The 14,377-nt window shown below is 37.4% G+C and overlaps 1 protein-coding gene across 1 annotated transcript in view; it reads right to left on the reverse strand.

Moving 5' to 3' along the window:
• Positions 1-14,377, reverse strand: part of sorcs1 (sortilin-related VPS10 domain containing receptor 1) — a gene marked incomplete at its 3' end in the record, with an annotated part of 390,020 nt that overhangs the window by 181,480 nt on the left and 194,163 nt on the right. Inside the window, exon 3 of the mRNA XM_079813234.1 lies at positions 7,041-7,140. Within this exon, the coding sequence (XP_079669360.1) occupies positions 7,041-7,140 (100 nt within the window). The remainder of the gene's footprint in view (positions 1-7,040; positions 7,141-14,377) is intronic.

Consider the following 14,377-nt stretch of genomic DNA (forward strand, 5'->3'; position numbering starts at 1 on the left):
ACAGTTAGCATCTGGTTTAAGATACGCTTTTTTGGGGCAGTAAATAATGGCGCAAACACCAGTAAATTGACGCGTGTAAATCTCAGTAAATCACCTTGCATGATTCATTTAAATACTCTCCTCCCATATATTTTGCCTCTGAAAGGGAAACTCCTAAAAATGCATATGCAATAAGATCAGCCGCAAAAATAACTGTGTCCACGCCTTTTCAGAGCTAATTTATCACTGCGTGTCTTTAGTAAATCCTGACAGCAGTTTTTAACGGCAAAACAGGGTTTGCGCTGGCGCAAACTGTTAGTAAATCTGGCCCTTAATATGTTGGTCAAACTTAATTGAGGAATCAAAAACAACTCCCAAATTTTCCACATATCAGATTGATATAGGAATTTAAGTTGCCAAAATGAAAAATAGTTTTTCCTTTACACACAGAGGGCCCAAAAACAATTGCTTCTGTCTGGAACAAGGTTTGTGCTCAGGGGAAAAGGAGGCAGGAACCGGCGAACGTTAAACATAAAGAAATCAAAGCGGCAGCCCCTCATGGAAAACTGCTGCATATAAACATAATAAAGCACAACATAAATGTCCCAGGCCTGGTCCTCTCTTGTCCTTCATTCTGTCATTTTATCCTTTCATAGCTCCTCCGTGGGACTCCGTGTGCGCAGGTGACGCTCAATAACACCGTGCCACCGGCCTTGCTACGTTCACATAGACTGGCAGATAGATATTGGTGTCATCTGCATACAAATAAAAAGACACTCCATGCTTCCTAAAAACTGAACCTAATGGAAGCGTGTACAGAGAAAACAAAGTTGGAGCCAAATAATTAGTAGAGTGTCAAAAGTGGAGCATGGAAATAAAGTGTAACCCCATAGTCTATTGGCACAAGCTTCCAACCTTTGACTATAACGGTCAATAGAAAGTGGCATAAAAAACACATATACTATATAATTACTATATTTCTAAATGAATCACTCCCTGTTCTCTATGTTGAATATGGTCCATTGCCTCCTCAAGAACACTTTCAACTAACATTAATGAATTAATAAAGCTCTACTATCCACTCCACACTATACTCATTATGGCTCTTTGCGATGTACTGCATTGACCAGCCCTGCTTCAATTCACCATTCACATTAAAGGATAATCATTGCTTTTTATATATATATAAATAGCCGTCCCACATTACATGTTAATGTAAAAGCAGAAAAATGGATGCAGACTATTGTATTAGACCCAAAGCTGTTATTATGTTTACAGTAGAGCACTTAATTACAACCCAGACCTGGTTTTATAATGTCATTGGAAGTGAGAGTAGCTATTTAATGTGAACTTGGCTTCCGACTTCATTACTGGCTGGAAAATGAAGTGCTTAGATGCAACAGAAGGAAGGGACATCTCCTATGGGTTCGTCTCTTTTCCCCTGGTGTACAAGTTTGCTGTTTTGCTGAAGACAAAAACTATCCGCTGGCATTCAAAGTGGATGAACAATACAGTACAGTGTTGAGCAGATGTTGATGACATTTGTGCGTGTGTTGGTGGTAGAGATGCCGTCTAGACACAGTGTAATTAAATCTGCCGGTTCAGAACTGCTGGGAAATATGAATCCCTAAATAAGCGCCAACAACTGTAGGCAAAACAAAATTGATCTGTTAGAAAAACATCCCAGATTATTACATTATGATTGAGCGCCACAGTTCCCGCATCTTCACAACACACTGAAGTGAACAAGACTGAGCAGAAGTGCTGGGGAGTAATTAACTGAAACTAGCACACAACTAACTTAACTACATTTTAGCTTAGCTGATTTAAGGCAGTTTTAGGCACTGGTCAGTTTTGAGGTTTGGGCTATTTTGCTTCGCATAATTTGTCTTCTTTCAGATTAGTGAAATGAAAACAAAATACACATTTAAGTTTTTATTACATTTTATCCATTTGGGACTGTACATTGTAATTTCAAGATTTGTTATGACAAGTTTTTTTTTTTTTTTGTCAAATCAACTGATTAATGTAGTTCAGATAATATCATATTTTGAGTTTCTGTTGATTAAACCAATCTCCTTCATTGTATTAAGTCAACATTTTAATGTAAATGAACTTGTTAAGGGAACAAATGGAATACATACACTATATTGTCAAAAGTATTGGGACAGCCCTCCAAATCATTAAATTCAGGTGTTCAAATCACTTCCATGGCCACAGGTGTATAAAACCAAGGACCTAGGCATGCAGACGCTTCTACGAAAATTTGTTGAAGAATGGGTTGCCCTCAAGAGCTCAGTGAATTCAAGCGTAGTACCGTGATAGGTTGCCACCTGTGCAATAAGTCCATTTGTGAAATTTCCTCACTACTAAATATTCAACGGTCAACTGTTAGTGGTATTATATCAAAGTGGAAGCAATTGGGAACCACAGCAACTCAGCCACGAAGTGGTAGGCCACGTAAAATCACAGAGCGGGGTCAGCGCAGGGGGCACATTGCTAAGAAGTCGCCAACTTTCAGCAAGTCAAAAGCTACAGACCTCCAAACTTTGTGTGGCCTTCAGATTAGCTCATGAACAGTGTGTAGAGAGCTTCATGGAATGGGTTTCCATAGCCGAGCAGCTGCATCCAAGCCTTACATCACTAAGTGTAATGAAAATAGTCGGGTGCAGTGATGTAAAGCACGCCGCCACTGGACTCTACAGCAGTGGAGACGTGTTCTCTGGAGTGACGGATCACGCTTCTCTGTCTGGCAATCCGATGGACGAGTCTGGGTTTGGTGGTTGCAAGGAAAACAGTACTTACCTGACTGCATTGTGCCAAGTGTAAAGTTTGGTGGAGGGGGGTTATGGTGTGGGGTTGTTTTTCAGGGGTTGGGCATGGCCCCTTAGTTCCAGTGAAAGGAACTCTTAATGCTTCAGCATACCAATACATTTTGGACAGTTTCATGCTCCAAACTTTGTGGGAACAGTTTGGGGATGACCCCTTCCTGTTCCAACCTGACTGTGCAACAGTACACAAAGGACCATAAGTCCTGACCTCAACCCGATAGAACACCTTTGGGATGAATTAGAGCGGAGACTGTGAGCCAGGCCTTCTCGTCCAACATCAGTGCCTGACCTCACAAATGCGCTTCTAAAAGAATGGTGAAAAATTCCCATAAACACACTCCTAAACCTTGTGGAAAGCCTTCCCAGAAGAGTTGAAACTTATTGTTATACCTGTAAAGGGTGGGCCAACTCCATTTTAAACCCTATGGATTAAGAATGTGCATGTGCATGTAAAGGCAGATGTCCCAGAACTTTGGGCAATATAGTGTATCTTTTTTTTCTTAGAATTATTATTTTTTTCTCCACTTCAGCAAACCAAACTTTCCAGTATTCCCATTTATATTCTAATGGTTTCTACAGAGGGGTTTGTTAACGTATAATTCACCTTATTTGAATAGCTTTTTATTTCTAAAATAAAATCTATAGCAATTTGTTTTCTGACTAGACTTTTTATGATTTATGGAGTGATAAAAAGAGATATCACCAAACCTCCCTAAAAACATTTAACTCTAACATAGTATGTCAACAAAATGAAACAAGATTTTTGAAACTAGCTTTCTGCTCTGTAAATGTACAATTTGTGCAAATTTAATTAGATAATGCCTTATTTACATATGTAAACATAACCTTTTAGAAAATGTGTAATAGAAAACAGTCGTCTTAATAAACTGTGATTAATCAAGTGGGACAAGTGATATAATAATTACCATATTGTTTTGCCTAAAACAGTGTTCCAATTACAATACTTTTTTTCAACAAGGTCACACACATTGGATTATGCATAAACTGTTTATTTTATTTACCTTTGGGAAATCTAGATTCATTCTAGTGAATAAGACTGTTTGGATGGTTTATTTGAATTGACTAAATTCCATAAAACAACTCACTGATTCAAATCCCTGCTCAGAAAGTGTGTTCTGTATTTTAAATCCCCTTCATTATAGCAAACTCGTCAGATAGTTAGGTGTCTGATTCAGTTTGTACCAAACTTAAATGAATTGTTCATTTTAGGGTCTCCACAAGTATGGAAACCTGAAATTATCAGCAAATTTAGGAATTGTGCAGACATGGGATAACTGAAAATGTTAATTTATTAATAATAACCATTAAGTAAACCGAACATGTCCGTTCACATTCTATGCTATGTTAAAGTCACCAGTGTCTGGGATAACGTATTACAATTATCTTGGGTTACGTAATCAGATTACTTTTTTCAAGTAACTAGCAAAGTAGCACATTACTTTTACAACACAACATCTGGGTTACTTTTTCAAATAAGTAACGCAAGTTATTTTGTTTTCACATGTATTGACCGACAGCTCTCCTGTCCCTATGTTAAGAAAATTCGGGAGTAAGTGAAGAGGCGTTGTGTGCGCCAAAACATAATAGCTATTGTAGTTCTAGACTAAATGTAAGCATGCATTTATTCATCTCTCTTGCGCAAAAAATCAAGATTCAGTCAAAATGAATAAAAAATATTACGTAAACCTCCAATAATTAAATATGTTAACTAAAACAAATATTTTTATGCATTTAATCTCACTTTATTGACCAATGTGCTGCTGACCATCGATAATTCAGTTAAACCATAAGCAAAAATGACTTTAGATTTTTTTTGTTTTTATTAGTGAACTTTTAAACTTTATTCACCTGCTTCCGATTCTTCATGCAATCCATGGAATGGCAGCACAGCTGAAAGGTTTTTCTAATGTAAAAGTGTGAATTTGCATTTCCTTTTGTTGTAAAAGGGCCTTTACATTTGCCAAAAAATATTAAAAATAAATGTATATTATTTTTTTATAAATTATATTATTTAAAAAAAAGTAACGTAACGCATTACTTTTCTTAAAAAATAACTAAGTACTGCAATTAGTTACTTTTTAAGGAAGTAACGCAATATTGTAATGCATTACTTTCCCCAACACTGCTGGTCACACAGGTTTGTTTATGCATCTCATGGCCACGAGAAAAATATGTAATTCCCTCAACATAAGGCACGACTTCACATCATGCGGCCATGACATAAGGATGTCGTTACCTCAACAAAATGATCATGTGGCCGCAACATAATATTACATTCCCATAAGTTAATATGTCGTGTCGTCAACATGCTATACCGATCCCACGAGTTAATGTGTCGTGGCCACGACAAAACTAAGTGAACGTATATGACAAGTTATAATTATAGATACTTAAATTTCACTAAAATAAAAAAGTAATTCAAATGAACAGACTTCAGCTTATAGAACTTTATGACTAGCATGTAGCTTAGCACACTACAGTCTTAAACGATTAGTTCACTTCAAATTTCCTGATATTTCCCTCACCCCCATCTCATCCAAGATGTTCATGTCTTATCTAGCGAAACGATCGGTCTTTTAAATTTAAAAAAAAAAATGAATATACTTTTTAACCTAAATTGCTCATCTTGAGCTGCTCCGCGGCTCGCTAGCGCAATCACGTCAAAAACGTCACACTAGACGTATAGGCAGAAGTACCGCCCCCGTGTTAACAAACGCCCTTTAGCAACAAAAAAAAGGGTAAAACAACGATGTCGGACTATTTTGAAATAGAAGATGGAGTGTTTTTTGGTAAAGGGCGTTTGTATTACTCGCACGTTCGTTGGGGCGGTACTTCCGCCTACGTCTAGTGTGACGTTTTCGACGTGATTGTGCAATCACTGGCGAGCCGCAGAGCAGTGCAAGAAGAGTAATTTAGGTTAAAAAGTATATTCATTTTTATTGAAAATGACAGATCGTTTCGCTAAATGAGACCCTATTCCTCGTCTGGGATCGTGCAGAGCCTCTGTAGTCCTTCGAAGCGCTTTGAAACTGCATTGATTTGGACCTTCAACATTTTGGTTGTCTTGGAAGTAAATGGTGTGGAGAAAAATCCTGGAATGTTTTCCTCCAAAAAAACTTCTAATTTATTTTCGACTGAAGAAAGAAAGACATGAACATCTTGGATTGAGATGGGGGTGAGTAAAATATCAATACATTTTCATTTTGAAGTGAACTAATCCTTTAAGAACAATAAGAAAACTATATTAGCGTCCACATCAGCAGACGATATCGTTCTGTTTATTCTAAGCGCGTGCGTGTCTGCCGTTTTAAATGCTCGAGCTTTTTACTGCAGGCCTGATTCTGATTGGCTGTCAATGTTTTAATCGTTCATCAGCTGGATAAAATCGGTCTGAAAGTGATTCCAACGATTTTGTTTCTCTGTGCTGTATCGTTATAGCTGTGGTGTGAACTCTGCTATTCTTTAATATTGGGAATGATTTTTAGAACTGTACCTTTATCCTTATCTAAGTTATCGTCCTTGGTGTGAACGGGCCTTTATAGTAGCTTCCCCAACACCAACTACAGGAAGTGTGTTCCATCTTCATTAAAGGCCATAATTAACTAACTAACTAATAGCCACAATTAAGTAATAAATTACTCTTCTTGTTAAATAAAAAAAGTAAACTAGGAGAAAAAGAGGTTTAAAAAACGAGGACGGAGAAAGATAGCTTGCACTGTCAAAGCAAACTCCCAAGCCTCAAGCCATAAATACAAGCCTTTTTGTCATGCCTTTGATTAAAACACTAGCAATTTATGCATTTCTTTTCATCCAGTTCATAATTCATTAGACCTCAGAGTAAAAAAATAAAAAATACAGCCTTATCAATATTAATGATATGAATGCTTTTTGCTTTGAATGCTACTATATCTCCAAGTGAAAACTGCGTGCTGTAGCCAGTGAATCTTTAAAATACATTGATCTCATAAAAAGCTGGAGAGGTTAGTAAATACTACCAGAGGATAAATTAGCCAACAGTACACTGAGCCAAGAAGAAGAATCCTTCCAAACGCGTTTAGCGGTCATAAATGAGCAGGGGGGTTTGAGCTCCGCACTCACATAAACATAATCACCTTGAAAGACGTTTTGACACCTTCGTAAAAGAGACATCATGAAGACTAACAATGTGTAGGTGTACCAGACGGAAGAAGCGGATGCCATAAATCTTACCTTGCGCTTGTTGTTAGGGCTGACGTACAGATAGCTGAGGATGGTCTTCACGCCCACCTTTTCATTGAGTTTCTCATAAGTGGTTCCGTAATCTGTTGATCTGAAATGTAATCAGAGGCCTTGATGAGAATCTGGGGAATCAGCTGTCGTAATTAAAGACCTACTGTGCACTTTAAACAAGGCTGAAGTGAGTATGGAACTTTAACTTATTCATGGAAGCAAAACACTTCTTAAGTGCCTAATTTGTTTTAAGGAACGTAATTACAGGTTTACGAAATGTTGCAACAATTTGTTTATGTAGTGAAGTTGCCACGACCCTTTACAGTCCCTTAAGGTGCCGTCACATTAGTGAAATTTCAGCGAAATTTCGCATTCAAAAAATGTCCATTCTTCATTGCTAATAGCATAGTGCTGTATGAAGTCAGAAACATTCAGGAGCACATAACGCATCAATGCTGCCCGCCACTTTTAGTAATAAAATTGAATTGCTACACAATTTTTTTTAGCAATGAGGGGGTTACATCGCTATTTTGAATAAGCAATTACTCAAAGCTTCATTGTTAATAGAGAGAGAGACGCTTAACAGACACAGGAACATATTTTTTGAACTCTCTCTCTCTCTCCCTCTCTCTCTCTTTCTCACTCTCTCTCTCTCTCTCTCTCTCTCTCTCTCTCTCTCAATAATTAATTAAAATAAATTTAATCTTACACAGTACTTTATCTCTGCGTCTAATTCAAAGTGGGCAGAATCCTTGATCTAACGAGCCGTAACTGACGGAAATAACCCTAAATTGTATCCGTCTGGTCAAAATTGCACTGCAAACATCAATAACAGTTTTGAGTAGTCAATGCTGGCAAATGACCATGGTATAAATGGGATAATCCACGGCTAGCTGTGCATTAACCTTCGTGCACTGTTCGATTTCTGGTTACACTCGTTATGGTCCGGGTCAAATTGACCCTAATTGGATTCAATACAATTCCCCAAAAATCACACTATGAAAAAAAACATACAATCAGGTACAAACAATTAACTTTTAATATCAATACTTTTCACACATTACAAAGAATAAATATCTGAATTTAGGATTCATAAAAATACTTTTAACCACTATTTTTAAGATTGGCCCTTGGGACACTTACCTTTATACATTTAGAACAATAATATCTAAACCTAAAGTAATCTTGACCAACTATATAGCCTTTTAAAGCTTTCAGACTTATAATATTTGATAGATAAATAGCGATAGATTCGTCATTTGTGATGCGGTGCCAAACTATAACGCACGTTTTGACTCTTTCCATATGTTTTTTTTTTATGTGCATTTTAGAGATTGAATTAAAATCAAATATTAACATTATTGCCCAAACTACTTCTGAATAGGATGTCTACTTCATATATATTCTGAAAAGTAGGAATATATATATATATATATATATATATATATATATATATATATATATATATATATATATATATATATATATATATATATATATATATATATATATATTAGTCACAGTTATGTTCTGTTTGGTTTTGTTTTTATGGACATTCAGTTTGGTCTCATCTGTCACATGTCTTCCTTTGTTCTGTTTTCCCGCCATCTTCAGTCACCATGGACACTAATCGTCATCATCAGCTGTTTGTCATTTGAGTGTCACCTGATGTTCGTCATCTGTGTTAATTCATCTGTGTATTTAGTTCTAGTTCGTCTTCAGTTCATGGTCTGGTATTGTCTGTGCACGAGCACACTGTTTCAAATGTTTGCTGTATTTTGAGACTTATTATTAAAACCCTGAGTTGTCTTCATCGACTTCGTCTCTGTCTTCATCTCCCTAGAACCTGATTGTAACATATATGTTATAAACTTTGTTCATAATGTTCATAAACTTCTATAACTTGTAAACTTTACTTTTACGACTTATACAGTGATGGCCGATTTCAAAACACAGCTCTGACATACAACAAAGTATTTTGTGTCTGTACAGTTGCTTTTGAATAGCTGTCCTATATGGCTCAAATTGACCCATAAACAGCAAGAGTGTATAACATTTTGATCTATGCACATTTCACAACGTATCAGCATGTTGAAACTTGGCATGCATGTTAATGACCCTAAATGAGAAAAGGTCACTCAATTTCAAGAAAAACAATGTGGGTTAGATAGTATTTCAGATAGATTGAAAAAAGAAATTATAGCTCATTTTTACCATTTGTGGCATACAAAAAAATATTTCTGTATTGAAAAAAATGGGGAAAAGCTATTTTTTTTTTAGCTTCATAGGTTAGTAAAAAAACTAAAACAACAAACTATAACCAAGAAATGTTATTATTTTGAGTCTCTACAATTGCCTTAGAACATTAAAATATGCGGGTCAAATTGACCCGTGAACATCATGAACGTAACAGTACTTTTGTGTGTATATGTCAAAACACATCAGCGTGTTGAAACTTTGCATGCATGTTCATGTCCCTAAATGAGAAAAAGTCACAAAATTTTAAGACAAAAAACCTATTTCTGACAACTTAAAAATCAAAACGGATCAAATTGATCCGCAACATAACACAAGGGTTAAACAATTTTAATGCACCTCCGCTTCGAGTTGGGCAGTTCTTTTTCTCCACGTCATGCATTAAAATCATTTAATGCACAGCTAGCCGTGGATTTTCCCTTACTTATTACATGGCTCTGTGGAATACTTGATTCTGATTGGTCAATCGCACCATCCAGCGGTATATCATTCCTTGATAAAAAAAACTGTACCGGTAAGAAAAACGGTAAAAACTGTTAACACAGGCTCATCCGGGTAACTGTCACTGAAGTCTGCGCTTTGCGCTTGCTAGGAACGTTTTTTCCTCATGGAAGTTTCAACCTGATCTCACGGCAATTCGTACATATTTTATGAGGTGGCTAATTCGTACTAATTTGTACGACCTCACTCGTACGAATTGGTAAGATTTTTGCTAAATCGTACGTATTTGACGAGTTGGTCAATTTGTATGATTTCGACCTAACCTCAAACCCCGCCCCTAAACTTACCCATCACTGCAGTGTAGACAAATCGTACTAATTCATACGAGTGAGGCCAAACGAATTCATATGAATTAGCCACTTAGAGCACTACAAATTGGTCGTGAGATAGCATTGGAAGTTTTGCGCTTGGTAAGCTAATACAATATCAAAACTCAAGTCAATATTTTGTGTACAGTTATTTAATTATGTCATCTGGTATCCCAGACTCGCTCTCTCTTGCAGCAGCTGTGCCATTTTGCGACAATTGTTTTATACACTGTAATGGACTATAAAATAACAAACAGGTAATATTTTCAACAGCTTCATCTCAAATAAACATCTCTTATCCCCATAATTATTTATGTGGTGAAATACCATGTAATAAGTGGTATGACTGTACAGTATCCCTTAAATATCCATCTAGTTTGAACTCGCAACTTGTTAGCAACTTCTCTTTCCGCAGAAGCTTTGCGTTTATAGAGCTAATAAAATATTTCGATCAATATTTCATGTCTAATTATTTACAAGTAGCCGTGTATTAAGTGGGATAATGTACATCCAGCTGTTTTTTTTATTGCAGAATAAAAGAGTGATGCTACACCCCTCTGCTCCCCTCCTGATAACCCCAACACTAGGGTTTATTCTGTGATAACAACTGGCTGGATGTACATTATCCCTTACATGACCAACCTGACTGAAATCTGCGTTCCAGATCACAAGTATTCTGATTGGAAAGACTGGATTTTGCAAGTAAAATTTTGTCGACCAACAATAAATGTGAAAAACATCTTTAAAGAGATGGATAACGCAACAATCTCACAGTAAAGCTTTTTACGAGATGCCGATTTCATATAAATTTGATGAACATTTATGTCTTTTAGGTTTTTTTACAAAAGTAAGTATACAAAATGAAGGTCTACCTTTAACCACACCCCTGAATATAACTGTCATGAAGGCATAAGCAGAGCATATGAAAACATACAAATTTATTTGTGGCAAGCAGGGCGGGGCAGAGAGCCATGGGAACGGAGCAAGGCCATGGCGCGAGTGCTAATGATCGTCCCCTGTGCGCCACACCGGACTCATGTCCCAAGGAGTAGCTGGGAAGGATAAAAAGAGGAGTGACGACAGTGAAGGACGAGAGAGGACCAGGCCTGGGACATTCATGTTGCTGCTTTAATTTATGCGGCAGTCGTCTGTGGGGGACTGCTGCTACACGTTCGTTTTGTTGTGTGTCTAATTTGCCATTAAAGTTACATTGATCATTTGCCAGTACCCGCCTCCTCCTTCCCTGAGTCTTTAAAGGTCCCATTCCGCATGATCCCATTGTTCAAACTTTAGTTAGTGTGTAATGTTGCTGTTAGAGCATAAATAATACCTGTAAAATTATAAAGCTCAAAGTTCAATGCCAAGCGAGATATTTTATTTAACAGAAGTTCCCTTTCAAAGCCTACAGCGAACGGCTGGCTTGGACTACATCCTGGTACTTCCTTCTTTAATTACGTCAGTAGAGCAGTAGAACAGACTTACCTCCGCCCACAAAGAAACGCGAAAAAGGGGGCGCGGTCTTGTTGCTGTCCCACGTGGAGAAGCGGACGTGTCGCGTGGAGAAAAGGAACTGTTGCGTTGAGTGTGTTTATCGCTATGTCGTCGAGACGCTGTTATTTTCATCCAGGAGTCAAATCACCTTTGTTTGGCTTTCCCAGGGACGCTGTAGAGATTATTGAACGCATACATCTCTCCGTTAAGAGGCGTGACCTTTCCAACGTGCGCTAAGCTGCTGTCGAATCATAACACAGGAACTGCTGGCACGTGCGCTAAGCTGCGGTCGAATTACAACACGGTAAGCGCTTGCACAATCAGAACTCGTTACGTATTTCTGAAGGAGGGACTTCATAGAAAGAGGAAATCACCAGCCGTTTTTAGGACAGTGGAAACAGCGGTACACAGATAAGTACATTGTGTGAAAAATACTGTGTTTTTTTACACGCGAAACATGAACACATGTTATATTGCACACTGTAAACACAATCAAAGCTTCAAAAAAACACGAAGAACGGGACCTTTAACTTTGCTACAAAATTCATAACAATTTGTAAAAATGTAAAATAGTTAAGCCAGACTGACTGTGTTGGATTATGAGGATTTAAGTTTACTGTAATTTTATATAGTATTTATCTACAGAAAAAGGAATAGATCATATCAACAAAGAAGTGTATTTACTTATTTTAATAGATAATATGTGTTGTTAAATATTTTTTTTTTTATCCATGTAATGCAATGACGATCTATTTATTTCACAGGTCGCCGTGATTTTGCCAAGAAATGTTCCTAGAACAACATTCCTGTCTAAAAACAGGTAAGAAAAAGTACATACTTTGAGTGTGAAGCAAAAGAGTAGACAAGCTTTGAACGGACGCTCTGTCGCATAGTTACACGCATCAAGTCACCGCAAACTGGCCTGTCAATCATCTTGTCACTGTTAAATCCTCCATATTCCTTTTCATTTAATTTCCTAACGTATCGGAGAGAAATGCAGTAGCACGTTGATCTGCCAGACATGGGTCTTTCATGCGGAGACTCTCATGCATTTGCATAATGACGCATTTAAAAGTTAATGGCCTAACGGATCTTTATAGAAGTCCCCATTGTTGCTGCAGATGAAATATGCAGTGAATAATATTTTATCAGGTTAAATGTTGATTATTAGTCACTCAAACCCCTTAATCTAAACATCTCTACTTAACCGTCGATCACACATCCACCATGTTTTGTAGTTCTGAACCGAATCCTCCTCCAAAGCTCAATGGGTTGTGGGCAATATTAGCCGTTAGAGTGTGTAGTCTATCCCTACCCCTAAACCTAACCCTTACCCATAAATTACCCTTAAAATCAGAGGTAAATGATAGATGAATAACACTGAGAGAAGCACCTAACCATGGTTCTAAGAATAAACTTGACATAAGCTCTAAACTTATCCCTCAAATCTGATTGTTGTTTGACAAAGATGTTGATCCATGAACGTCGCACTCGGTAAAATCACGTTCACATTAGTTAATTAGTTCAACATCGTGTCGATAGAGAATTGAGTCCTTTTTAAATTAGCAAATATTTTGAGTTTAAGTAGACACCCAGCCAGCCCATCATCCCAATGCTCATTGGCATTCACACAAAATGTCAGTTTTTAATTAAACTTACAGTATGGGGGGGGGGGGGGGGGGGGTAAAGAAAAGAGACCATCAGTCAAAGCTGAGGAAAGACACAGAGAGAGTTTTATCTCTAGAATCTGTCAACGCTCAATATGACGTTTTAACGTTAATGAGACTTTGCTAACTGACGTTTCATGTTCAGTTTTCATTTTTCGAGTTCTGTATACTAGAAATTCAGCAGTTTCTAGCCTATACAACACCAACTTCAACAACAAACTACAGGCCAACAATAATATCGATATTTGTAAAATGTTTGTCATCCAGCCCGATACATTGTTACAATGGAATAAGAATTCAATCCAAGGTGCAGACGAGGTCGAAACGACAATGTTTATTAACAGGAGTATAACACAGAATACACAAAGACAGCTGGTCCGGATCACATTAATCCAGCAAATAAGACTTCACAAATGACCGTAGAAACAAAGGGAGCATTTAGCGGTTGACTAATGAGCTCCAAATGCAACACAGGTGTGTGGTAACTATGGTAACGAGCTTCTGATAAACACAGAATTCCAGAGAGGATGCCCTCTGTTGACTGTTAGGGGAACAACAGACATTTCCCTGACATCTACATAAACAAACACAGTCGTTTCAGAGGATACAGCTTTGCTGCTCTGGTGCTATATGTAGCACTTCTTGGTTATTAACTAAATATATGTCATTTTCTAGACTAAGGAAGGTCCACTGAGATGAAATTAAAGTTCTCAGCATTGTGAACAGAACAGAAACGACCATTTAGCTCTTTTATTCAAGCGACTTACAGCACACTTAAAGGCCCCCTGAAATCAAAATGGAAGTTTTTTAGCTTTTAGTATGATTATCTTAGCCTTAAGGTTATGAATAAGCTGTTGTGTTCCAAAACAATGACAACATTTGCATTTAGGAGATATAAGCATTCAAAACCTACAGTCTCTCACTTCTGTTAAAACGGATCACAGATTTTGATGACATCATCGCAGACTTCACCTTCTCATCAAATCTTCAGGCCAATCAAATGGTCTCTAGAATCTGAAGTGCCCGCCCCCTACACTATAAATAGACGCTGTAGCAGTGGCTGAAATCGGTCAGCTGTTCACACGTTTACTATTTTCTACAAGGTGAAAGGCAC

This window comes from Gobio gobio, assembly GCF_949357685.1.
Source record: "Gobio gobio genome assembly, chromosome: 3".
Taxonomy (NCBI): domain Eukaryota; kingdom Metazoa; phylum Chordata; class Actinopteri; order Cypriniformes; family Gobionidae; genus Gobio; species Gobio gobio.